At 51.1% G+C, this 26232-nt stretch overlaps 1 protein-coding gene across 4 annotated transcripts in view; it reads right to left on the bottom strand.

Annotated features, from left to right (window-relative positions):
- The window catches only part of Myom3 (myomesin family, member 3), a 56772-nt gene that overhangs the window by 13390 nt on the left and 17150 nt on the right, over positions 1 to 26232 (bottom strand). For 3 of the 4 annotated variants that reach the window (XR_003954947.1, XM_017320223.2, NM_001085509.2), the window contains exons 11-28: positions 25706 to 25847; positions 23946 to 24145; positions 22776 to 22829; positions 22255 to 22382; positions 18984 to 19167; positions 16194 to 16368; positions 14662 to 14783; positions 14100 to 14287; positions 13768 to 13894; positions 12470 to 12648; positions 6986 to 7100; positions 5745 to 5901; positions 5109 to 5218; positions 4684 to 4728; positions 3751 to 3887; positions 1036 to 1180; positions 781 to 840; positions 399 to 466 (exon numbers count right to left, since the gene is read on the bottom strand). Coding sequence is in view for 3 of the 4 variants with exons in the window: in XM_017320223.2 (XP_017175712.1) it covers positions 399 to 466; positions 781 to 840; positions 1036 to 1180; positions 3751 to 3887; positions 4684 to 4728; positions 5109 to 5218; positions 5745 to 5901; positions 6986 to 7100; positions 12470 to 12648; positions 13768 to 13894; positions 14100 to 14287; positions 14662 to 14783; positions 16194 to 16368; positions 18984 to 19167; positions 22255 to 22382; positions 22776 to 22829; positions 23946 to 24145; positions 25706 to 25847 (2336 nt within the window). In the remaining variant the exon portion in view is untranslated. Of the gene's footprint in view, positions 1 to 398; positions 467 to 780; positions 841 to 1035; positions 1181 to 3750; positions 3888 to 4683; positions 4729 to 5108; positions 5219 to 5744; positions 5902 to 6985; positions 7101 to 12469; positions 12649 to 13767; positions 13895 to 14099; positions 14288 to 14661; positions 14784 to 16193; positions 16369 to 18983; positions 19168 to 20890; positions 21087 to 22254; positions 22383 to 22775; positions 22830 to 23945; positions 24146 to 25705; positions 25848 to 26232 lie in introns of those variants that run through there. The other variant, XM_017320224.1, reaches the window with a different exon arrangement.

Raw genomic sequence — 26232 nt, 5'->3', positions numbered from 1 at the left:
GTGGTCGCGTCATTCTTGCTGGTCGAGAGCGGGCGCGACACTGACGCCCTCTCCTGGTGTGTCTGAAGACAGCTACAGTATACTTAGATATAATAATAAATAAATCTTAAAAAAAAAAAGTGTGGATGATTCATACAGACACACATGTGTCCATCTGTCTGTCTGACTATGTGTGTGTGTGTGTGTGTGTGTGTGTGTGTGTGTGTGTGTGTGTGTGACTGTGTCTCTCTGTATGCACACTTTCTCCCAGGGGCCACTTCCCAGGCGTGGGATCAGCCAGTCACAGGAGATAGAATCCTAGGGTGGAGTTGGCAAGGATTGGCACTGGGCTTCGGGACAAGTCACAGGTCATGCCTCACTGGACTGATGGCCGGGTTGGAGGAGGGGTGTAGACTTGCCTTGCACGACAGAAGCACTTGGCAGTCATCTGTGACCTTCCAGGTCAAAGGCTCCTGGAAATAGGGACCTGCAAGGGAAAGAGGACAAACCCAGGAGTCATGAGCTTTAAGCTGAACCAGGGCGCCACCTGGTGGCTAGACAGGGGAAAACAGCTGGGACGGAGACTGCCAAAGACTCTGGTCTCCAAGACCAGGGCAAGGACTGCGGTCGGGGGAGCAAGGGGCCTGGGGTCTTCTTAAACGAAGCGAGTTTTAAGGAGACACTGGCCGGCCTCGGGCTTGGAAAATGAAGTTTTATTCTGTTATCAGGGCAGGACTTGACCAGATCATGGTGAACCTCCCTGGCTGGGTTGGTATTTTTCAGCACTGACCAGTGGCTTACCCTGTTTTCTCTTCCAGTCTCTTCTCTTTGCGTCTGCCTTTCTCAGGAGCTTGTCAAATTCTGTGAATACACCGGGAGGAAACGGCATGAGTGAAGAGAGCAAAGGGAACTGGGGTGGGTGGAAGACCAGGGACGTGCTTAGCAGACCTTATAGGCCTGGGGAGCAGGGAATGATGGTGGGGGGTGGGCGGGAAGGATGGGTTCAGGCTGGTGGGGTGGAGCAGGTGTTTCAGGGAGGAGAGGGGCCAGGCTGACCGTCATCCACCAGGGCGAGAGTGATCTGGTTCTTGGCTTTTCCATCTTGGAGCTGGGCGGTGTAGGACCCCTTGTCATCTTCGGAAAGTTGTTGGATGATAACTTCCACTAAGCCCTTCTCTCGGTCAAAGTTGATCTTGCGGTTCTGGCGGAACAAATCCCTGAGTTCTTTTTGGGCATTTCCTGTCCTGGGAGCTCTGTTGGGAGCACACCTCAGGATGCAATCAAGATTGGGGTGCTATGTGCAGAACAGTCAACCTCCAGGGACTGGGGAGGGCTTCCTGGTAGCGTTTCCCTGCTTGAATAAACTGGGAATCCTCAGCATGCCATGCTTGAGTTAATTATAATTTAATAGCTCTGTAGTTGTACTGTGCCCCGGTGGTTATTTTCAACTTCTTTTACAATTAAAAAAATTGTTACATTTTAATCATTTTAATTGTGTGTGTGTGTGTGTGTGTGTGTGTGTGTGGTATGTAGGGGGATGCATAGGCCACAGCACAAGTGTTGAGCTTAGAGTACTACTTACAGAAGTCAGTCCTGTGTTCTTTCTTTCCTTTTTTTTTTTTTTTAGAAAGAATTGTTTATTTTATGTATATTATATGAGTACACTGTAGCTGTCATCAGACACACCAGAAGAGGGCATCAGATCCCATTACAGATGGTTGTGAGCCACCATGTGGTTGCTGGGAATTGAACTCAGGACCCCTGGAAGAGCAGTCAGTGCTTTTAACCACTGAGCCATCTCTCTAGCCCATGTTCTCTTTCTGGGTGGGTGAGTTTTTTTTTTTTTCTTAAAAGATTTCTTTTTATTTTCTGTGTACAGGGTTTTGTCTGCATGTCTGTGCACCATGCACACACAGTACCCGCGGAGGTCAGAAGAAGACATCGGATCCTCTAGAACTGGAGTTAAGGAAGACTGTGAGCTGCCATGTGGGTGCTGGGAACCGAACCTGGGTCCTTTGCCACTGCTCCTAACCACTGAGCAGCCTCGCCAGCTCCCTGGGACCCCCATATTTTTTGAAGCAGGGTCTTATGTACCCAAGGCTAGCCTCAAACTTGCCCTGTAGCTGAGGATGACCCTGATCTTCTGAGCCTCTGTCTCTGCCTCCTGGGCGATGAGGTCACAGGCTGGCATTACCCAGCATTCCCCCTACACTGTAATAAACCCACTCTGTACAACTAACAACCATTTACAGTTTGCTCTACACTAACAGCATACAAGTTTTATTCTCCGAGTTTAGGTCCTTACTACCCTGGCTCTATTTGCATGTATGACAGAAGGGAAGGACCTACTTGGCTGATGACCCAACCAACATCTACTGAAACCACTAGACCAATGGTTCTCAAACCTCCTAATGCTGCGACCCTTCAATACAGCTAGCTCTTCCTGTTGTTGCTATTTCGCTGCTACTTTGTAACCGTAATCTTGCTACTGTTATGAATCATAAGGTAAATCTCTGTGTTTTCCCATGGTCTTCCATGTGAAAGATCATTCAACCCCCACAACGGGTCAAGAGCCATAGGTTGAGAACGTCTGCTCTAGACTTTACAGCGCCTCTGATAATGTGCAGCAGGCTCTATGTGTACTCCTTACACACAGCTTTCAACTATACTCCCTGGTCCGCTCCTGATCCTGGGAAAACCTGCCTGCCCTAGTGTGCAGACACAGACAAAGACACAGAGATGGAGGTGGGGGGAGAGGGGGAGGGAGGGAGGAAGAGAGGGAGGGAGAAAGGGGGAAGGAGGGAGGGAGGGAGAGAGGGAGGGGAGAGAGAGAGAGAGAGAGAGAGAGAGAGAGAGAGTCCCTTTCTCTGGAAGATATATTCCCTCCCTCCCTCCCCTCCCCCTGCTCATCCCTCCCTCCCTCCTTCCCTCCCTCCTTCCCTCCCTCCTTCCCTCCCTCCCTCCTTCCCTCCCTCCCTCCTTCCCTCCCTCCTTCCTTCCCTCCCTCCTTCTCTGGTTCTAATTCAGGGTCTTGCCCACACACGGCATGCGCTCTAGGACTGAGTGGCACCCCAGTCCTAATCCAAGAGTTTGGATGACTGCTTTGCTGTCCTGGAGATGAAGTTCACAAATGACAGGAAACTGTCATAAGACTGTAATCTACTGGTTTTCAGTAAAAATGATTGAATGTCAATAGCCCATTCTAACAACCTACTTACCCTGTCCTTACACATTAGAATGAAAACAGTGTAATAATGTACAAATGTGTTGGCTGTAGATTCTTGGATACAATGTGGTTCTACTGACCTATGCTGCAGCCCCTTGTCCTGATTTGTAACGGGGTGGGGGGTGGGGGGTGGGGGTGGGGAGGGGGAAGCAAACGTTTGGAACAGGAAACCGAGCAGAGAGAAGAAAAGCTCTTCCCTGGGTGTCTGCTAGGCCTGTGAGAAAGTGCTTGCTTTGTATTTACATCTAAAGCAGAGGTTGAAGCTTGGAAAACTGTCAACCCCAGAGAGGTTTTCCCATCTCAGGGATGCTGGGAAGGACATTTTCAAATGGCAATGGGCATGGAAATGTCCACGCACTGGTTAGTAACTGCCCCCCACCCCTACCCCCATCCTCGTACTGAAAGCCAGGCGACCTCGCCTGCACTGCTGAGACAGCCAAAGCGGCCGCTCTGACTAGAATGACAGCTGGCCCCAGGCCCCAGTTCATGGGTGCGGCCTTGCGTGGGGCAGGGGAACCTCCCCAGGGACCGTGGGCACCATTTACCGGGGAGCTGAAGATCTCCTTCTCGTTGAAGATGAGGTGCAGCTCGGCGGCGGGCGACAGTTTCTCCACCTCCAGCCACAGCCGCACCTCACCTTGCTCGAGGATTTCCACGTTCCAGCCAGAGATCAGCTTGATGACTGAGAGAGACAGGACCTGTGTGGGTGGGAGCCCTCTCCTCTCCCCACTCCCCCTGTCCCCGCGACCTACCCAGCCCCTCTCTGTCAGGCCACGCCCACTCACCCTCTCGGCCCCGCCCCTCTCCACCCAGCTTTGCCTTGGCCCTGAATGTGGGAAACACTTGTAGAGCCTGAAGAGGCTGACCCTGGCTCGAGGCCCGGAAGCTCTCTGTAGACTGAGCTGATTTCAGAACCGAATTTCCACTTCAAGGGACCTTAAACACTGGCGTCTGGCTTCACCCTGCCCATTCTGACTTGGCTGCAGCCTCGCTTGGGCATGGGATTTGGAAAAGTTCTTAATATGATTCAAATATGGGATCAAGTGTTTGACTGGGCTTAAGGATTCCACCATCCAGAGACAAGGCCGGGAAGCGGAGGTTTACATGATCTAATGTTCGGATGTCTCAAGAGCTGATAGGGGTGGTGGCGATGGTGATGGTGATGATGGTGGTGATAATGATGATGGAGATGATAATGATTGTGATAGTGGTGGTGACAAGGATAGTAATGGTGATAATGATATGGGTGGTGATGATAGTGATGTTGACGATGCTCATGTTGATAAGAGCCGCCTTGTTTTCCTCCTTTGCACCTCTTTGGCTCCCACTGGCTATCCTTTGCCTCTGGTCTCTTTCCAGCCTGTGGCTCCCCTTTCTCTTGCTCTCAGGTTATATATATCCTTGCTCTCTGCCTGACTCAGCTCTGCGCAGCCCAGGTTCACAGGCCATTAGGAACCAGGTTGCGCCTCAGTGTTTACCTGGGTTTCTGATCTCGTGACTCAGCTTCTTCAGCTTGTTCAGCTCTAGGGCAGAGAGGGGCATGGAAGAAAACAGACGCAACGTTAGGTCACAGGGTTCAAGTACAGCCAGCCTGGGGCCTCCACGCGGAGACGGTCCAAGGGAGCGCCACACTGGCATCAGCTAGGGGCTCCTTGGAGACCGCTGGTGGGCTTTGCTCCTGGGGCACTGTGGGAGATGCGGCGGCTACCCAAGGCCACCCTGAGGTCACATATGCTCCTCAGAGAAGCATCTCTACATGGGGGCTCTTCAGTAACAGCCTCATTAGTGCTCGGCTCTGGGCGGGCTGAGCCTCAATGTCCACTTGGCTTCTAAGAGCATCGGTACCTGGGCTCTGGGACAGGATCTGTTTCCCTGAGGAGGTGTCAGGGCGTGAGGCCATTACCTTCCTCCGTCAGCGTGTGGCTAGCAGAGGTGTCTTCGTCGGCATCGGGGACTACCACTGAGTAGATGCCCAAGTCCTGAAGGTCAGGTTCTTTCAGGATGACCTTGGACCTGGCAGAGAGAGGTGAGCTGACCTCTGAGATGGGGCTTTGGTCTTGAAAACACAAGACTCCCTCACAGCCTGTGGAGGAGGCATGTGGGGAGGGGAGTGGACAAAGCGGGGGTGGGGGAGTTGAGGGACAGGAGCTCTGGTCACTTGTGCTCCTTCCCAGGTCCTGGCCAAGCTGGACCCTTGCACCCCCCCTGAGGTCCCCTCCAGAGCGCCAGTGTGGCCCACGCTCTACAACCAAGCCAGCCAGAGTCTCTGTGTCTGCTTCAGGAACTTAGGCAGCAGCACTCATCACTGCTTCTCAAAAAAGAATCCCAAAGAAGGTCTCCATTTCTGCCCCTAAGGCATCCTCCCTGCTTCTCAGCCAGCATTCCACGGCAGATGGGGCAGCCCTGGCCAACCTGCGTGTCTCCCTACCGGTTCTGCCACCCTTGGGTGTTGTTTCCCCCAAGCCCCGCCCCGCCCCGCCCCGCCCCGCTCTGCCTCTAGCCCCTCCCCCGTCCCACCCACCCGCCCCGCCCTGCTCACTTGCTAATTTCATCTTCCACCTCCACCCTCTGTGGGTCTGGTGGGCCTTGGTAATCCTTGGACCACTGAAACTCAGGGAAGTCAGGGGCTTCGGGGGCTTCAAAAGCCAAGTAGATCTGGCCCTCGTCGTCCACACCAACTTCAATCTCCTGGGCGTCTGGGGTGAGGTTGAGGAAGGGACAGCAGGGATTTCCCTCAGACTTCTTGTGACCTCTAAAGCCTTTTGTGATCCTCAACTCAAATGTCACCTCCTGCAAGAAGTCCTTCTTGACTGACCCCCCCCCCCACTTTCTTTTCCTTCCCCTTCCTCCTCTTTCTCCTTGCCTCGCTTAATTCTTCTCTTTAACACAAAAGTTTGCCACATTAGCCCAGGCTGGCCTAGAATAAACTATGTAGTACAGGCTACCCACGATTCTACAACCTTGCCCTCTGGAGCACTAGGGTTACAGGTGAGTGTCACCACACCTGGCTCCTGTCTTTAAACATTCCTTTTCTCTTCTTTCTCTTCACCTCTAAAGTGCTGTGACAAGACTCAGACCTAGGCAAGCCTCCCACTGCTGAGGGCTATCTCTGCCTTACTCCTGGCTCTCCTAAGACTTCCTCACGGACCACTTTGCCATCTGCCTTTGCTGCCCCCTCCTATGTCCCCCATGTCCCCCCTCTCGACAGCAGACCTCTGCTTCCTCATCCACAGCTGTACCCCTGGTGCCGTGTGAACCTCCCTCCCCAAGTAGTTGTTGACTGAACGCTTAATAGACAAGTGCTTTGTAGTCACCAGGGTGGGTGAGTCTGTCTTCTGCTGCCTGTGGGCCTTGGTGGTTTATTTGTTTTGCACTAGAAGTGGGTGCTACTGTGTGAGGGACCTAGGAGCGACTCTGGACTGCCTAGCAGGAGAGACCACAGGCCCTGCGAGCTCAGGAGAGGCAGAGCCACATGGAGCGACTGAGGTGGAGCTGGGTTGAAGGATTTGTGTAAGTTCATACAGATGGCATAGAAGGCAGGGAAGATACCCCCACAGCCTGTGGAGGACACATGTGGGGAGGGGGAGGAAGAGGGAGAGGGGGAAGGGCGCAAGTCATCAGGGAAAGTTGAGATGGCAGTGTGTAGGCAGAGTGGCGGGTGGGACAGAGCCCAGTGGATGCAGGCCTCCAGCTGTACCCTCAGGCTTTCCCATCTTCCTCCTGAGCTCCTCCTGTTCCCAGGCTCCCTCAGTGCAGCCTGGTCCTTCCTGGCCATCCTACCTGGCTTGTCCTCCAGGAGCACAGGGTCAGTGGGCACCGATGGTTGTCCCAGACCAGCTGAGTTCATGGCCTGGACCCTGAACATGTATTGCTTTCCCGGTTGTAAGTCAGACACCTGGGGGTAGGAGAACAAAGCCTGAGGACAGGAGAGCTGTACCCTGGAGGACACTGGCCGAAGCTGCTGGGAGCCCTCCTGGGCTGGGGCAGGCCAGGAAGTTGCCCTTTTCCTGGGATGCGGGCAGTTTTGTCTTTGTTTGGAGATAGGGCCTCTCTGTGCTGCCCAGGCTGGCCTGGAGCTCACCATTCTCTTGTCTTACCCTCCGCTCTACCGAGGCTGAAGGCCTGTATCGTTCTTGGCTTCCAGGTTCTGATTTTTGTTTTAAGACAGGATCTCTTGCAACTCAGGCTGACTTTGAACTTGCTATGCATCTGTGGCTGGCCTGGAACTCCCTGTTCTCTTGGCTTTGTTTCCCAAGTGCTGGGATTACAGGCGTGCACCACAATACCTATCAATCGGGTTTAGTTTTTTCTTTTCTTTTTTCTCTTCTCTTCTTTCCCTTCCCTTCCTTTTTTCCCTCCCCCCTCTCCTTCCTTCCTTCTTCCTTCCTTCCTTCCTTCCTTCCTTCCTTCCTTCCTTCCTTTCTTCCTCTCTTCCTTTCTTTTTTTCCTTATTTTTAAGACAGGGTTTCCCTGTGTGGCCCTAGCTGTCCTGGGAACTCTATAGACCAGGCTGGCCTTGAACTCAGGAGACCCACTTGCCTCTGCCTCTCAGGTGCTGGGATTAAAGGCATGCACAGCCACTGCCCAGCAGTTCCAGTCTTCTCTAGGGCTTTCTGCCTGGCCATATCTTCTGGGCACTGATGCCCGGAACCCAATTAAACATAACCCACTGACTTCCCATCTAGAAAGCCCTCTCCCTTCCCGTATTCCCCACCTCACAGATACTGCCTTCTCTTCAGAGGCTGAGGCCAACTCAGGTCACCTTCTGTGTTTCTTTCTGAGCCCTAAACAAGTTCTTTCCGTTCTTCCCTGCAGTGGTCCTGGGGATTGAACCCAGGCCCTCATGCACGCTAAGCAAATACTCTATCACTGAGTTACATTCTTAACGTTAAAGAAAAAAAATGGCTGGATGTGATGGTACATACCTTTAGTCCTAGTACAGAGGCACAGATCTCTATGAGTTCGAGGCTAGCCTGGTTTACATATAAGTTCCAGGCCAGCTAGAGCTATACAGCAAAATCCCTACTCAAAATCAATTAGTTAAATTCATTAAATTTTGGAGGCAGTCTCATGCAGGCCAGACCTGTAGTCAGGGATGACCTTGAACTCCTGACCCTTCTGCCTCGACCTCCTGGGTGCTGAGATTGCCTGTGTGCACCATCATGCATGGCTTACATGGTGCTGGGGGGTCAAATGCAGAGCCCTGGTATTCTAGGTGAGCAGTGTATTATCTGAGCCACATCCTCAGCTCGAAAATTTTATTTTGAATCAGGGTCTCAATAAATTGCACAGGCTGGCCTTGGGGTTGTGCTGTAGCTAGGCAGGCCGTGAATTTTCCTTTCTGCCTTAGCCTTCCAGGAAGCTGGGGTTAAAATCTCCACTGCCCAGTGTGGCTCCTGAATGCGTCTTGGCGGAGTCTCTCCTGTCCATGTCCCAGCTGTGCTTTGATGGCAACTCTATTTCTGCTCCTTTGGTTTAGCTCAACAGTTCCCTCGAAGGTGTCTCTGCTCCCCAGACCTTTCTCCAGGCTGTCTTTACCTCTGCCAATCCGACTGGGCCTAAATCCTCCAGTGGTCTTCAGGGTCAATTTCAAGGTCTGATGCTTACAACCTAAAGTCTCCCAAGGCACCTGAGCCTCTGGTCTCTTACTCCGGTATAAATGACCTTCACCCTGCGGCTCTCCAGGGTCCTGGGCCTCTGCCCTTGCTGAGGTCTCTGCCTAGAGCACCCCATCCCACTTCCTTCTTGGTCTGACTCCATTCCAACTCTGGCTTCCTTATTCAGCAGTGGCCTATGAGAGGATGCTAGGGAGTGGCTCCGGCTTCTCTCCCCGGGGCTCCCAGAATCCCTCCCGATCCCTCTCTGTTGTAGCATTTAACATCAAATGGTGTCACCTGTTACAAACGCCCATGGCATGTTTAGCTTAAAAGGTCTGGGAGCCTCTCCAGATCTGGCACTAAGCAGGTGTTAAGAAGTGGGTAGTGAGTTACTGAGTGGCAGCCAAGCATCCCAAGGTGGGAACCAGGGCCAAGTTACTGAGGCCTGCCCTGGTCTAGGCCAGCACTCATGAAAGAGCAAGGGCCATGCGTTGGCTGTCTCTGCTGTGGGGAGATTGGCCCCCAGTATGTCAAACTTCTACCAACTTATTGATTTCACCTTATATCTACATGTCTGTGTCTGGCAGCCCTACAGCATCTAAACATTTCGGCTTCAAAGCCATGATGTGATAGGCACATTTGCTGGGTATAAAAGACTTTCCCTGTGCTGTGCGTCATAAGGAACTTCTTTTCTTGGTGTTTGCTATTACAGTTGTCTTCCAATCAATTAACTGCACAGCCAGAGAGAAACAATTAACCTAATGTTAATTTTATTAATGACTCATCGGCTATCAATTAACTCTGATTTATTGATTTATTTATTTTTGGTTTTTGAGACAGGTTTTCTCTGTGTAGCCCTGGCTGTCCTTGAATTCACTCTCTAGGCCAGGCTGGCCTTGAACTCACAGAGCTCCACCTGCCTTTGCCTCCCCTCCTGTGTGCTGGGATCAAAGTCTTATGCCACTACCGCTTGGCATGATTGTATTTAATATAGGGTTTCATGTAGCCCAGTTTGGTCTCAAACTTGCTATGTAGCCTAGGCTAACCTTGAAAGTGTGTGTATGTGCGTGTGCGCGAGAGTATGTGTGTGTGGGTGGTTTGAGGCAGGGTTTATTTGTGTAGTTTTGCCTGTCCTAAAGCTTTCTCTGTAGACCTGGCTGGCCTAGAACTCACAGAGATTCTCCTGCCTCTGCCTCCCCAAATGCTGGTCATAGGGATGGTTAAAGGGATGTACCACCATAGCCCAGCTGAGCTTGAACAAGATTTATTTATTTATTTTATGTATATGAGTACATTGTAGCTGGACAGATGGTTGTGAGCCACCGTGTGGTTGCTGGGAATTGTACTCAGGACCTCTGGAAGAGCAGTCAGTGCTCTTAAGCGCTGAGTCATCTCTCCAGCCCAAGCTTGAACTCTTAACCCTCCTGCCCCATCTCCCAAGTACTGGCATTACAGGTATTTGCTACCACGCCCAGCTTAGTATCACTTTTTTTTTTTCTCTTAAGACAGGGTTTCTCTGTGTAGCCCTGGCTGTCCTGGAACTCACTCTGTAGAACAGGCTGGCCTCGAACTCAGAAATCTGCCTGTCTCTGCCTTTCAAGTGCTGGGATTAAAGGCATGCACCACCACCACCACCACTGCCTGGCAGTATCACTTTTGGACAACCCCAGTTTAATACGTCCTCAGGGAAGTCAGGATCATATGAATGTGGACTTGACCGACACGCGCGCAGTCTGTTCCGCATTTCCTGCTTCTGATTCCTTTCAGTTGCTACAGCATCTCCCTAACCTGAGCCTAACCAGCAAATAGCAAAATGAATTACGGCCGCTGCGCTCAGCTTGGCTTCTCTTCTGGAGCTAGCCCCAGTTCACAAGTGCATTTGAAAGTGCACTACAATGAGAGGAATGGCCTGTCACTTAGCTACGAGACAAACAGATGATTTCAATCCATCAGATTATGAATGCCCACATCTATTTATCTTAATATAATTCTATCTCTTCTGTGTTCTTTCCACGTGCCCTGTTTATTGATCTCACTTTTTATCTACATGTGTCTAGAAGACCTAAATATCACTTCTATTTATTATAGAAATGAATTATTATTATTTTGAGACAGATTGGCCTTAAACTTACTATGTAGCCTCCCCCTCCTCAGAACTGGGGTTACAGGAATGCCCCTCCACACCCAGCTTCTACATCTTGAAGTTAAACTTTCCCCAGTCCTCCTGACTGTCTCAGGTAGCCTTAACTTCATCTGTAGAAAATTCAAGTTTTTGTTTTTTAAAAGATAATTTTATGTGCATGTGTGCTTTGCCTGTACGTATCTTTGTGCACCTCCTGTGCATGTCTGATGCCCATGGGGGCAGAAGAGGGTGTCAGATGCCCTGGAACTAGAGTTAGAGAGTTGTGAGCTGCCATGTGGGTGCTGAGAATCGAACCTGGTTCTCTGCAAGAGGAGCCTGCACTCTTAACTGCCTTTCCTGCCTCCCACTGTTTTCTGATTATAAGAGAAACAAGGTGTTGGTTGGGAGCAGTCAGAAACAATGTAGCAGTAAGGATGAAGCCTTCCCTGGCATCTCCTCCGCCCACAGTTCCCTCCCAGAGAGGACCAGGGGCAGCATTGGCTTTTGGAGACCTGGCACGTGCCAGATTCTTTTTGCTACTGTGTTATTTTCCTGTTGGGAGTCCTCAATCTGCCTTCTCTTCTCACAGGACTCTTGCGGAAACCTAAAGAACAAACAAACACTCCTGCCTCTGGGGAAGACCAGCTTGCTGCAGGAAATATGTCCCAGGGTCCTCCGAGCTGCAGGAGGTGAAATGAATTCTCTTCCCAGACCTATCCTTGTAGATTGGCCTTAAGCAGAGGAAGCCCCCACAGACTGTAGGTCACATGAGCAGACATCACGTGTATTCGCGTGTGACACTGTGATATGACAATCTACCCCGGGCTACTGAAATTTTAGAATTTGCTTCTTATTAAAACCCAGGAACATAAACTGAGTAGATATCTGTCTGTAGCCCCAGTCTGAGCTTTTACTCTTATTACTAAATGAATTAAAAAGCATATATGCATGTATGCTTATTCACATGTAATCATATGACATGGCAGATACACACTATCTAAGCGTACCATTATGGTTTATTTTTCATCCTACATGTGATATATATTTTCACATCAATCAATATATACACATTGACCATATCATCACCTCTCCTGCAGTGTCTTGTTGGGCTCCACGGAAGGTCGCACTATGAATTAGTTCAGCATGGAAACCCCCCAGTGACAGACATTACGTCACTTCCACGGCTGCAGTTATAAAGAGTGCACACCACTGTCTTTGGACCTCTGCATACATGCCTTGTTATTTCCCTTTGGCTTCAATCACAGAAGCAGATTTGGGGGGGGGGGTGTCAAAAGATACGTATGTCTAAATGCTTCTGTACCTGGCTGTTTCTCAGGTGAGTTTTTAGGGAAGTATCTGCCCAGTGTGGAGTGGGTATTGCCACCAACCAGCCAAACCTTCTACCATATGACCCTGGGCAAGTCTCTCTCTCGAGTCCTCTGCTGCTATCAAGTGAAGAAGTCCCTGCTGAGAACGGTTTATGTTTGCCTGCTGTGTGCTTCTGCCAAATGCAGTGTTAGGGAGGACAGAGGGGCAGGGACTCACCCTGAGGTGGGTGTCAGAGGTGGCATCTGGGGTGACCGGCTTCCACTCCTCAGAGCCTTTCTCCTGGAAGCTGACATGGTAGCCTGTGACTGGCCCGGCTCCAATATACAGTGGGGGCTCCCACTGCAGCATCACAGACGTGGCCTGTACCTCAGACACCCTCACATCATATGGGGGACCTGTTGGGGATGAAATATCAACATAGATGTGGATTTGTTCAGCCAAGCAACAACTAGCCAACTATCCATCTACCTGGTCTGCTTTCTAGCCAGCCAGCCAGCCAGCCAGCCAGCTCAGCAGTCAGTGTACAAGCTGGGCAGATTGTCCGCCAACACTAAGTCTGGAAGTACCCTTTTTGGGTGTATGGGATGAGCTTTGGTTTCACAATATTTGACCTTGGGCCTGAAGTTTGGTTAACTGTTTAAAATGTGCTCAGCATCACCTTCTCCCAGAAGCCCCCCCTGACCTTCCCCATGCCTCATCTGAGACAGCATGAACCCTCCCAGATGTTTGCCACTTCGAAGTCAAGGATGGAGGCTGAGGTCATGACCTCCAGAGCCAGACTGCCAGGGTCATGTCCCAGCTCCACCCTTTCTAGTGATGGGGACTTGGGGACTCTGTATTCCTGTCTCCTGATTCTAAAGTGAGGCAACAATGATTCTTATTATATGGTGTTGTAGAAAGCAATGGGAAGACTATCTATCCACAGAATGCACCCACACAGCAAATACCCAGTTGACATTAGCTGCTTGCAATTGCAACCCAGCTTGCAAAACCCAGGACATCCCCTATGCTAGCAAATGCTCCACCACCACGGAGCTATTCCCAGCATTTGGGGAAGGTTCTCTGTGGAACACAGAATGCAGACAAACCAAGTGGTATGACAGCAGAGACTGTTTCTTCCTAGGAGAGCTAAGAGGCTCGTTAGTGAGAGAGCCAGTAAGGTCACAGGAGCAGTGTTCAGAGTGGCAGACTCTCCATGTTGGGTTTGGGGGTGGTGAATTGAAAGACCTGGACAAGCCAGGAACTGACTGTTCTCACAGTGTGACCTTTGGGGGGGAGGGTCAATGGAATATCTGGCCAGAAAGAGTTCAGATGGTGTCAAGGTTGGGGACAACCGTGCTGTGGTTAGGGACAGGCAGGCTTAAGATAGTCTGTGTCAAGGTTTACAGGGTCAGCCAGTGCAGAATGTGAGGTCGGGGCAAGGCGGAATGCCTAGGGTGGGCAGTGGCATTGGTGGTGTTGGTGTGGTGAGGGAGGGTGGGGACAAGTCTGGGCATTGACTCTCAGGCTCTTACCTGGCTCCGGCATCGTCCACTCTTTGCACTCAAACAGGCTGCTGGGTGCCGACAGCTCGCCAATACCTGCCCAGTTCACGGCCCGGGCTCGGAACTCATAGAAATGGCCTTCATGAAGGTTGGTGACCTGTAGAGGTGGAAAGTTAGACTGTGCAAACAGGGGCTGGGGAAGAGAGATGGGGTGCACTGTGGCAGTGAGCCAGCCAGAGCAGAAGACCCGTGGGAGCTTCCAATATGGCTGTTCCAGGGGCCACTGGGTGGCAGAGCTTGGGGACCCAGAGGCAGCTTGCAGAGCAGTAGTAATGGAGGCTGAGCCCATTCTCCGACCTCACCTTGCACACACGGCTTGGGATGGGCTGACGGTTGACTGGGTGCCAGTCTGACTCCACTGAATCATGCTGGTCCATGAAGTAGCCCAGGATCTTGCCGCCTCCGCGTCGCTTGGGGGGTTTCCATCCAATGACCATTTCATTCTTCCCACAGTTTAGGAGTGCGAAGTCATATGGGGCCGATGGAGTGGCTGGAGGAGGCAAGGGCTTAGGAGAGGGCTCCCTGGGGTGGCTGAACTGGGCAGTGGGGCCCCAGGGAGCCTCCACTGTGGGTGCCCACCCAGATCTAGGAGTCTTCTCTGAGCCAGAAGTGTCTTGCTCCCTTAAAGGGTGTCTCGGAGTCTCACCTCTGAGCCTGGGGCCCTTCCCACTGCCTAGAGAGGCCCAGGATCAGTGTGCACAAGGGCTTCAGGCCACTGTCCCTTTCTCCTTGAATGAAAAAGTGAGCAGAAAGCTCCAGTTCCCTTGATAGAGGATTGAAATCAGATCTTCCAAGGCATGGCCTTGGCTCCTGCCCAGGCCTGGCTTCCCTGAGCATTGCAGGTGGGTGCTGCCCCGGACTCACCTAGTGCTTGCTTGACCCTGACTGGCTGTGTGGCAGCTGAACTCTCACCAACCCCAGCCTCGCTGACCGACCTGATGCAAAAGTCGTACTCCTTCCCAGTCCTCAGCCCTGGGACTGTGAACCTGGGAGAAAAAAGTTCAGCCGTCAGGGGCCTCCAAACAGCTGACATTATCTGGATCACCTTGTAGGATAAATGGTTGCCAGCGGGATAGGGGTAGAAGGTTCTAGGCTAAAACATTGCCCCAGTACATAGTGACATATGGAATGGCACACGGGGGATGTTGTCCCTCGGGTTGTAAAGAATGCCCACACTTCTAGACTCTCTCACCCACATGCAAAGATGAGAGTCTGGGGGATGGCACTCTTGGTTAAAGTGTGTGCCACATGTGCCTGAGGAAATGAGTTTGGTTCCTAGCACCAACACAAAAGTGGAGTGTGATTGTGTGTATGTTTAACTTCTACTTGGGGTGTATGTGCAAGGGCAGAGACAGGATCCCTACGGTTCACCAGCCAGCCAGCCGAGACAAGTAGTGAATTCCAGGTTCATTGAGAGACCCTGCCTTGAAGAATTAGATAAGATTCGGAACAAACAGAGAACTCAACCTGGTCACCTAAGTTGGGTTTCTGGGATCCACATGGTAGAAAGAGAGAACTAATTCCCACAGGCTCTGATCTCAACGTGTACCCAGGTTAATAAATAAACATAATTAAAGTTTTTTAAAAAGTTGGGCTAGGGAGATGGTTCACTGGGTAAAGGAATTGCAGAGCAGCCTGAGGACATGAACTTGGTGCCTTAGCAGCCACAGAGAGCCAGACGTGGTAGTCTGAAATCCTAGTACTCCGAAACAGGATGGGGAGCAAGGTAGGAGAATCCGGGGCTCACAGGTCAGCTAGCCTGGTGCATACAGCAGTGAACATGAGAGTTAGCCTGGTGCACACAGCAGTGAACAAGAGAGCTAGCCTGGTGTACACAGCAGTGAACAAGAGAGCTAGCCTGCTGTACACAGGTCAGCTAGCCTGGTGCATACAGCAGTGAACATGAGAGTTAGCCTGGTGCACACAGCAGTGAACAAGAGCGCTAGCCTGGTGTACACAGCAGTGAACAAGAGAGCTAGCCTGCTGTACACAGGTCAGCTAGCCTGGTGCATACAGCAGTGAACATGAGAGTTAGCCTGGTGCACACAGCAGTGAACAAGAGAGCTAGCCTGGTGTACACAGCAGTGAACAAGAGACCCTGTGTCAAATGAGTTGGAAGATGAGGACCGACATTAAAGGTTGTCCTCTGACCTTCAAATGTGCAGGGTGGCATGTGCACACACACATTCACGCACACATAAACATGTATGAGCACACACATATACACAGATCGACTGTGGAAGACATCTGATGTTAACCTCTGGCCTCCACACTCATGTGCATAAACCTACCCGAATACACACCCCACATGCACGCACACACACATACACACACACATGCACACACACACACGCACACACACATGTACAGAGCTTACAGCAGTGGCACCGCCTTACTTGGTGTCCTGGATGGGTTTGTTGTTCACAGTCTGCCACTCTGATGCTCCGGCCTCGCGGGAGTAGATGTAATAACCCAGGAGCTCCGAGCCACCATCCACGGGCTCCCAGGCAAGGGAGACAGAGGTCTGAGTGTTTCGGAAAGCTTGAACTTGAGCTGGAGGAGGGAGAGTCGCTGGAAACAGAGGGGCAGATGGAAGACACTGAGTTATGGCTCCGATAGGGGAGGAGGGGGAGGAGGACGAGCATGGGGGATTTGGGAGGACTTTCACAGCAGTCGAGGCAGTGGCTAGATTCCAGACCTGTACAGGGGCTTTGGGACGGCCCAGGGTGAGTGTGTCTGACATCACTCTCCTGTCCTGCAAGCCATCTTACTTCCTAACTGAATCTCTAAGGTCTTCTGCATTAATCTTCACGGTCAGTTGCTCTCTCAACCTCTTCCTCTTCTGTTCCCCTCCCTCCCTCCCACTTGCCCTCTACCAGTTCAGACGGCCTTTTCCTAGTCCTTAATATCAGTCTTAAAAACAAAACCCCCAAACAACTTCATTTTTTTTTTTATTTTTATTTTTTGGTTTTTCGAGACAGGGTTTCTCTGTATATAGCCCTGGCTGTCCTGGAACTCACTTTGTAGACCAGGCTGACCTCGAACTCAGAAATCCACCTGCCTCCGCCTCCCAAGTGCTGGGGTTAAAGGCGTGTGCCACCACCGTCTGGCTACAACTTGATTTTCTTTTCTTGAAACTTCTGTACTGATTTTTATGGTTCCCAATGACCAAGTTGCTTGAGTTGGGACTTCTGTGATTTGCTAAGTGGATGGACAGATGCTTGTTTGTATGTATATGAAGGTATACATGCATATATGGTAGGTGAATGAATGGCTCTGTGTGTGTGTATGCATATATGGATGTGTATGTGCTTGTATGGGGTGGGTGAGTGTGTGTGTGTGTATGTGTGTGTATGTGTGTGTGTGCATGCATGTATTTGGGGTGGGTGAATGGGTGGAAGCTCAGATGGATGGATGGATGGATGGATGGATGGATGGATAGAAGTTGATGTCCCCAATGTTCACTATCATGACCCCCACAGGAGGAGCCATGAGGAGAGGCGCATTTCCTCTTGGCCTCCTTCCTCTTTTATTCTTTCTTCTCTTCCCCCCCCCCCCTCTCTCTCTCTCTCTCTCTCTCTCTCTCTCTCTCTCTCCAGTAAAATCTACTTTTGTAATACAAAGAAATGCCTTTTATTTTTTTCTCTCCCTTCTCAACTTTCCTTCTTCTCTTGAATTGTATCAGTGTCCTGTCCTGGTCTAGCTGCTGCGGGCATCTAATCACAGCCCATTCCTCGGTGAGGCCCGTAATCTACGTGAAGTGTTGATGAGACCAGGATCAAAGGAAAATACCAACTGCCCCCTAACCCGTTCATATGTGCCATGGATACAGACTGCAGTGCTTTGAGTGGGAATGGCCCCCATAGGCTTACACACACACACACACACACACACACACACACGCACACACACACACACACACACACACACACACACACACACACGCACACACACACACACACACACACACACACAGACACACACACACAGACACACACACACACACACACACAGACACACACACACACACACAGACACACACACACACACACACACAGACACACACACACACAGACACACACACACACACACAGACACACACACACAGACACACACACAGACACACACACACACAGACACACACACACACACACACACACACACACACACACGGAGTGGAACTGTTTGAGAAGGATTACAAGGATCGGGAGGTGTGGTTTTGTTGGAGGAGGTGTGTCATTGGGGGTGGTCTTGGAAGTTTTGAGAGCCCATGCCAGGCCCAGTCTCTTTCCAGCACCACATCTGCCTGTGTGCTGCCATGCTCCCTGCCATGATGATAATGGACTGACCTCTGAAGCTGTAAACCAGCTCCCAATTGAATGATTGTTTTTGTAAGAGATTTCTTGGTTATGGTATTTCTTCACAGCAGTAGAGCAGTGACTGATACATACATATGTATAATTTACATACAAACACATATGTTTATATGTAATATGTGTGTGTGTGTGTGTGTGTGTGCACATGTGCATGCGTGTGTGTGTGTGTGTGTGCAAATCCAGGGCTCTGATGTTCTCTCCAGGCAAGACCTGCAGCCACCAGACTTTCCTGGGACAGCTTTGCAAGGGATGATGGCTACTCCAGGGAGCCTCAGATAAGAGCGCCTCAAAGAATGGAGAACCTCGGAATCCAGAGGCTTTAGAAGAAGAGAAAGGCCTTGAGAAATTAGGGCAGGGTAGAGCTGCCATGGGGAACTCAGGAGGAGTCAAAAGTTGGGGGGAGGGAGTTGCCAGGGCCCCCAGAAGTGTGAGCTTGGCAAGAGACGACACTCGGTCTGCCTGGAGAGTCAGTTCTCACACGGACTGGGAGTAGGAGCCTGCGTAGGAAGTCCACCCATTTAAGAGGCTCAGCAGAGACCTCAGGACTGAGGGTCACTCGCTCACACTCAGCGCCTGTGCTGGACTCTGCCATCTATGAACCGTTCATCTGGGGAAAACGCCCATCCCTCCCCAAGCCTGCTGCCCAGAGAATCACGATTTCAAAACGCTATAGGCTGGAGGTCATGTTGCTTTTCAACTGCAGTGGCAGGGAAGCAGGCAAGGCCCCTCCCTGAAGCCTGAGTTCCAAGCCCAGGTTGGACCATCTACATAGTCTGTCTCTGTCCTCCATGGGGCAGTGTTACTTGGTACCTGGCTTGCCCTTCAGGGCGACAGGCTCGCTGGGCTCTGAGGGATCACTCATGCCGTACTGGTTCAAGGCTCTCACTCTGAAGACATACGATTTCCCCTTCTCTAAGTCCAGGAGGGCGAATCTTGGGGACTTGATGGGTGTTTCCGTGCTGATGGCCTCCCAGGTTCCACTACCGATGACGGACTAAGGAGCAAGAGAGGCTGGAGGCTTAGTGGCTGCTGAAGGTCTTACCCCTGCAGACTTCTAGAGCAGCTGTCCTCAGCTTGGATGGCCTCTGGGCACCTGATCGCTCCTCTGTCTTCTTCCTCAACCTCCCCCCTCTGATGCCTGCTGAGCCCCTCCCCTAAGGCATGGTCAGCACTAACTGTGGGCTCCACGGTGGCTCACACAGTGCTAAATGGTGTTCATACTTGTAGTCACCTGGGCCCAAACTCTTAGAACGGGAGGCCCAAATCTATGCATTAGCCACAAAGCCAGTTGACTTCAAAACATATTCAGAGCCTGATTCTAATTCATTACTTCCCACTTCCCACCACACCCTTGATCCAGGCCAGCTTCTCTAGTTGTCTGGATGACTTAACTTGTCTAATTGACCCCTGATGTTTTAACTTTATTTTTTTAAACTTTTCTTTCCTTTTCTTCCTTTTCCCTTCCTTCTTTCTTCTCTTCCTTTCCCCTTTCCTGCCTCTTTGCTATCTTTTTTTAAAATTAAGAAATATATTTATTTTACAATTTGTGTGTGTGTGTGTGTATGTGTGTGAGAGAGTATCCAGAGGCCAGAAGGGGGCATCCAATCCCTTCAATCTGCAGTGACAGGTGTTGGATTCTGAACTCTGGTCATCTGAAGGACTGCCGAGCTGTATCTCCAATTCCTTTTTTTTTTTTCTTTTTTCTTTTTGAGACAGGGTCTCATATAGTCCAGGCTGGCCTAAAACTCAGCTGAGGCTGGCCTTGAACTCTTGATCCTCCTATCTCTCCCTTCTAAGTGCTGAGATTACAGGCATGCACCACCATGCCTCCCTCTGGCCTTTTCTTCACTAGCTGTCAGAGAGGCCTTTTATATCCATAGGCCGCTCTCTGTTCAGAACCCTTCCAAGCTCCCATGTCCTTCCGACCTGTTACCTAACCCATCCCTGTGACTTGCATCCCCTCTGGCCTCTATCTACCACATTACTTTCCTCTATCCACCACATTAGTCTTGGGCTTTCCTGTTGCCTTCCAGTGGCCCAGGTCCTTCCTATCTCTGGGCCTTTGTACTTTGCTGAAGCCTGTACCAGGAATGTTCTAGAATGTTCTTGGCTCTTTACTTCCTGTAGGGTCTTACTAAGAACTGGGAAGGCCTCCAGTCATACCTTAGACTTCAGAAGCCTCCCGTTTTACGTCTTATTCCTTGGCACCCCACCCAACAATAGACTCTTGGCCTCATTATTTATGTATTCATTTTTTTTAACAGTCTCAGAATGTTTCTCAGCTCCCCCCGCCCACCACCCCCACCCCCACCCCCACCTTATCCCCGGGGCTAGGATGGGTCTCTGCCCATGGGAGAATGAGTGACTCAGGCAATGAATTCTCAGGAAAGCCTTGCAGGGTGGATGGTAATTTCCACACCAGGGAGGGAGCGTAGGTGTTGAGATTGTATTTGCTAACATGCCTGAACTCACCCACCAAGCAAGATTTGGACAGGGCATGTAAACTCGGATGTGAGCGGTACTAGCTCAGCTTACTCTGCTACATCAGTGGCCCAGAAGGCAACTGCTCCCAAGCCTCTGGGAAGATGGAGGGTCAACAGCCATAGTGCGGACCCTCTGACCCTGCCTCCCTGGCTCTTCCCCAAGGCCCACATGGCTGTCATGGCTAAGAGCACACACACACACACACACACACACACACACACACATACACTCACCACAGGCTTCAGTGAATGTCACCACGCACCTCCTGGGCGCTGGCCTCTGCTCTCTGCACATTCAGGCGACACATGCATCTGATATTGTTATTAGGTGTACTGTACCAGAGGAGAAACTGAGGCACAGAAGGGTGAACACAAATCATTTGCTCACATTTGCTCAAGGTCATATCCTGTGACTGACTAGCAGAGGCAGGCTTTGAGCCCAGGCAGCAGCCTGCCCCCAAGGTCAGATCCTACTCCAACAGCCCAGAAAACAAATCTCTTTTGTGCATATGTTTGTGTGGGACTAGCATGTGCGCATGTGTGTAAGTGTGTGTGTGTGTGCAGCCAGATGCTGACACTCTTCCTCATTTGTTTTCTACCTTACTTTTTGAGACAACCTCTTGCTGAACTCGAGTGTATTTACTGGCTAGACTGGCTGGCCAGCAAACCCTGGGACAAATCTTTCTAAATGCACTCACCAGGTTACAGTAGCCCACTGCCATGCCTGGCTTTTTTTACATGGATGCCAGGGTCCAACAGTAAATATTTTAACTGTCTTCCCAGCTCCACAAATTTTCAATTATCCCAGTCCTCCTAGGCCAGGGAATTAGGGCTATTTACACGTTAGGTGAAGAGAGGCCCTCTCTGGATCATCAGAGATGGTGATTCCTCCCTAAACATTTTGAATTTATGGATTCAGTTAAGTCCTTATGACTTAAGTCTACTAATCCTGCCTTCATGGAGGGGAGTGAGCTGCTGTTACCAGCCCTGTACCATACACACAGCCCTGGCTATGTGTGGTACTCTCCCCTCAACCCCCCTCCCCCCTGTCCCGGGCAGACTTCCCAGTCTAGGATGGAGGAGTCACTGCAGAGGTTAGGAAACAGGCTCAGACTTGTACTGAATCCCATCAATGCTGCCCTCTGATTGGCCTTGTCAGCTTCCTCCTCCTTCAGTCTCTCCTGCTCTGCCTCTGTCCCAAGTGAGTATCGCTTCCTAGAACTAGACATGCCCCGCACCCCTGTCTGAGAAATAAAAGCCTCACTTCCCACCCAATATGACCTTGAGTGCTGTCCCCTAAGTGTGACACTATGCCATTGACCCGGAGGTAGGAAGGTGTTGGGAAACCAGTGGATTCCATTATTGTTACAATTGTCTGACCCTAGGGCGCATTATTTGTGAGTATCTAAACTTTCACCATAAAAAGGCCATGTAGTCCATCCTCCTGCCTCAGAGTAAGGCTTTGCTCAGGCCCTTCCAGGCAGTAAATTCCCATCTCTGAAGACCCCCCTAGGCTGTTCCTGGGGCTCTCCACATTCTGCGTCTCCTCCACAGAGCCTATTCTGGGGGTCTGTGTTCCTCATTCCCACCATCTGTACCTTTTCCAGAGTGTAAGTCAGCGGGGCTCTGCCCCGGGGGCGTGGCTCCTCCCAGCTCAGAACCGCATAGGCTTCTCTGATCTCGCTGGCGTGGACATTGGTTGGGGCTGAGGGAATGGTCACAGCATCTGGAACGGAGCGTCAATCAAGGGAGAGCTGAGTGGGCCCTCAAAGACCCTCAAAGACCCCTAATCTCAGCTCTGCATTCCACAGATGGTGCTAGGAACTTGGGATGGTGGGGAAGGGAGGGAGATTGTCCTAACTCATCCAGCAAACCTACACAGAAATGGAACCAGACTCCAGTCCCCAGAGACCTTGCCCAGGGCTCTTCCCTGGAAGCCATTTATTCCACAGAAAAGCACAGCCAGGCAGTCTAAAGGACATGGCCCCCTATCTCTTATGCTTGCTTCCCTCTGGCTAGACCCTCCTACACCCTGAACACGAATAGCTCCCTGTCCTGCAAGTTCCAGAACTGTGCAGAAGCCGGCTCCAGGGGCGGAGCCAGGGAAGCTCACACATACCTTCGAAATCGTTCTTGCTGATGGTGATCTTGCTGCCCAGGTCATAGGGAATCTCTAGGAGGCAGGATGGAGCACAGGGGATGCGGTCAGGAGTCAGTGAGTCACCTCAGGTTCTGTATCCTGCCTGGTCCTACTTGGCCTGGAAGCCCCAGCCAAACTAGGTATGGGGGCCTTTTGGGTCTAGCTTTCTTGGAGTCCAAAGTGGGCCCTGTTGCTTGTGGCAGATGGAGACAGACACATGGGGCTATGTGCTTAGACTTCATGGAGTTGAGGCAAACCCAAGCAGGTGGCCTCCAAGGGCTGGGGGAACTGTGTCTCTAACACCCCCAGACATGGGGCTTTTGAGGGCACCTCAAGTAGCAGCTCTGGGGCTGGAGAGATGGCTCAGTGATTAAGAGCACTGGTTGCTCTTCCAAAGGTCCTGAGTTCAATTTCCAGCAACCACATGGTGGCTCACAACCATCTGCAATAGGATCTGATGCCCTCTTCTGGCATGTGTCTGATGATTAGCTACAGTGTACTCATATAAATAAATAAACCTTTAAAAAAAAGTAGCTCTGATTGGAGTTTGGATGGGTGTCTGCTAGGAATGGGTCTAGTGTCTTCCACCAGACTAGCTGTTTCCTCCCTCTCTGAGGACGGGTTCCCAAAGACAGGACTGTGCCTCCTCCATCAGATTAAGGATACTTAAGAGTAAGACTGTGAGTTCTCATCACACTAGGGCTAGGTATTGTCTTTTCTGCCTGAGACTAGGGCTTTCTGGAGGTTGGCTTGGGAGTAGTGTTAGACTGTCAACTTGATTCATAATCACCATGGCAACAAACCTCTGAGTGTCTGTGAGGGAGTCAAACGAAATGGAAAGACCCCTCCTAAGCATGTGCCACACCATTCTCTGGGCTGGGGTCCTGGACTTAGTAAAAAGAAGAAACTGAGATGGCCAGTGGTGGTCATGCCTCTCTGTGGGCGGGTGCCTGGGCTCACAGCTCTTCTGCTGTGATGGACTGCACCCTCAAACTGGAGCCCAAACAAGTACTTCCACTCTTGGGTTTTTTTTGGTTAGGTGCTTTGCCACAGCAGTTACAAGGGGAAACCAGGCCACCTCTTCCTGACTGAGGCAGTCCCTTCTGAGTGCCCTGCCTGAGTCCCTACAGTGTCCCCTCAGGATCTCACCTGTACTCTTATGGACTGCATCATAGTCACCCGTGACAACTGCTTCTGAGGCCTTGGAAGGGAGACTGGTGCCGGCTTTGCTGATGGCGCGCACTCGGAACTGATAGCTCTGTCCTTCAACGAGGCCTTGGATCGGGCACCGGCAGGTTCCCCCGGGGGCCTTAAGGCAGGGCATCCACTCCTCCGAATCACCCTGGCACCTGTGGAAATAGACCTCAGCTTTCATCTCTTCTCAGTCTGTTTCCTGTGCCCAACCGCAGCTGCCTTGTGACCCTGGGAGTCTTCTGCTCTCACTTAGAAGCCTTGCTCCAGCCCAGGCCTCGAGGCCCTTCACCATCTCCTGCCACCACTCTGATTGGAAGAGCTTGCTGTGTCTCTGATGCCATGACGGGATCTTCACCCCTACTCCCATTTTTTCCTCCCCTGTCTTTGCCAATCACTCCACAATGGGGCGTTGTAGAGAGAATATCTCGTGCATTGTATGGATGTATCACCTGTCAATTAAAAAGCCTATGGCCTATGGCTTAGGCAGGAAGGATTCTGGGATAAAGCCAGGAAAGAGCCACCGGGAATATGTAAGGAGACAGATGAATGGTACCTGAGCACAGGTATCCAGCCTCGTGGCGGAATGTAGGCTAGAGTAAATAAATGGGTTATGGTTCTAGTTGGAGAAGAGCCTAACTATATGGCCAAGGCATTTGTGACTATATTTTGAATCTGAGTCTTCTTTCTAGGAGCACGGGGCTGGGAGGAGGATGCAGATCCTAACTTCTACAGGGCATGCAAGTTCAGAGAGCTCGGAAACTGAGTGGAGACCCAGGAACACACACAGAGATCACTGGGCCCTCTACTCTTAGGCCTGGTTTTCTTGCTAGCTCCAGCCTCAGTGTTTATAGCATGTGAAGGCAGTAGTGAGTTCTGTCTTCCTGCCCACCCTTCCCCACTCTTAGCGTGTCCCTCTCTGGTGTATGACATAGCCACCAAATGTACAGGTGCCCAGGCTTCAAAGTACTTAAAGGTTTGTCCCAGAATTCTAGGCATCAATGTGAAAGAGATTTGAAAACCTGGACATCTTTGTACTGTTCCCAACCTGTTCCTTACAGATGGGCCCTTACCCTGTCCTGAGAAACATGGATGAATGTGGGGGGGCGGGTGAATGTGGATGCTGAAGGGCCTCGCCCCCAATTGGTTTTTGATCTATCAATAAAGATGTCAGTGGCCAATGGCTAGGTGGAAAGAAAAAGGCAGGACTTTCTGTAGGTAGGAGAGAGGAAGAGAATCAAGATATTTGGGAGAGATGGAACAAACTTAAAGCTGCAGGGGAGATCTTCCAAAATGTAGGCAGGAAAGGAAAGCAGCCCACGGAAGGGCAGCCCGAAAACATATTGGGCAGCAAGACCAATGGGCTCAGAAGGAAACTGAGCAGCAAAATTAAAGGTAGATTTGGAAGCTGTGTAGCCAGGAGTACTGGAGGGAAGGGCACGCTAGCCGCGGGAGGCTTAGAAGTGCCCAGCCATTGAGTTAAAAGCTTATTAAAAGCAAAGTAATGTGTGTATGGATTTCATCCACAGATCCAAGATAGCTCTGGGGTGGGTGCGTGCTTGTAACTCGCTGGGAGCTCAAAGTGGTGTAGACAAAACTACCTGCTACAGATGAGAGTCCTGACACGAAGCTTGCTTTTTCTACCCCTTGTGCCCCACCCTCCCATAAACTGTTAGTACCCTGCCCAAGGGGCTCTGTCACGCCAGAATGCAACTCACATCTCAATGGAATAGCCAGTGATGGTGCTGCCCCGGGTGTCGCTGGGCGGGACCCAGGTCAGGGTCAGGCAGTCTCTATGCACATTCAGACACCGGACGTTTAGTGGCGAGCCTGGGGCTCCTGGCTTCTCAGCTGCAGCATCTGAACCCAGGAAAAGAAGGGGTTTGTCCTCAACCTGAGGCCATTTGTTTGTCCCCCCAACTTGTCTGATCTCCTCTTCCCTTGAGTCCTCCAGGGTCTCTGTTCTGACCTGGAGGGTCAGTGCCATGGGACTAGCCTGGCCCCCACCAGACAGCAGCATTGGGATGGAAAACAGTGCCTGTTTTACACTAAAGCACCTGGGATGGGCAACAGTATCTATTGGGTGCCTGTTTTACACCAAGCACCTGAACAGTTGACATAATTAGTCTGTGAGCTCCAGAGTGAACTCCATTCTGGGGGTGGGAAGCTGAGTCTCACAAAGGTACCACATGTTCAAGGGTACCCAGCTCACAGAGTGACCATGCCGGAAGCCGAATGTAGACAG

The sequence above is a fragment of the Mus musculus genome, chromosome 4 (genome assembly GCF_000001635.26).
Source record: "Mus musculus strain C57BL/6J chromosome 4, GRCm38.p6 C57BL/6J".
Taxonomy (NCBI): Eukaryota; Metazoa; Chordata; class Mammalia; order Rodentia; family Muridae; genus Mus; species Mus musculus.
The sequence above is the reverse complement of the archived record's forward strand: the minus strand, read 5'-3'. Positions and strand labels throughout refer to the sequence as shown.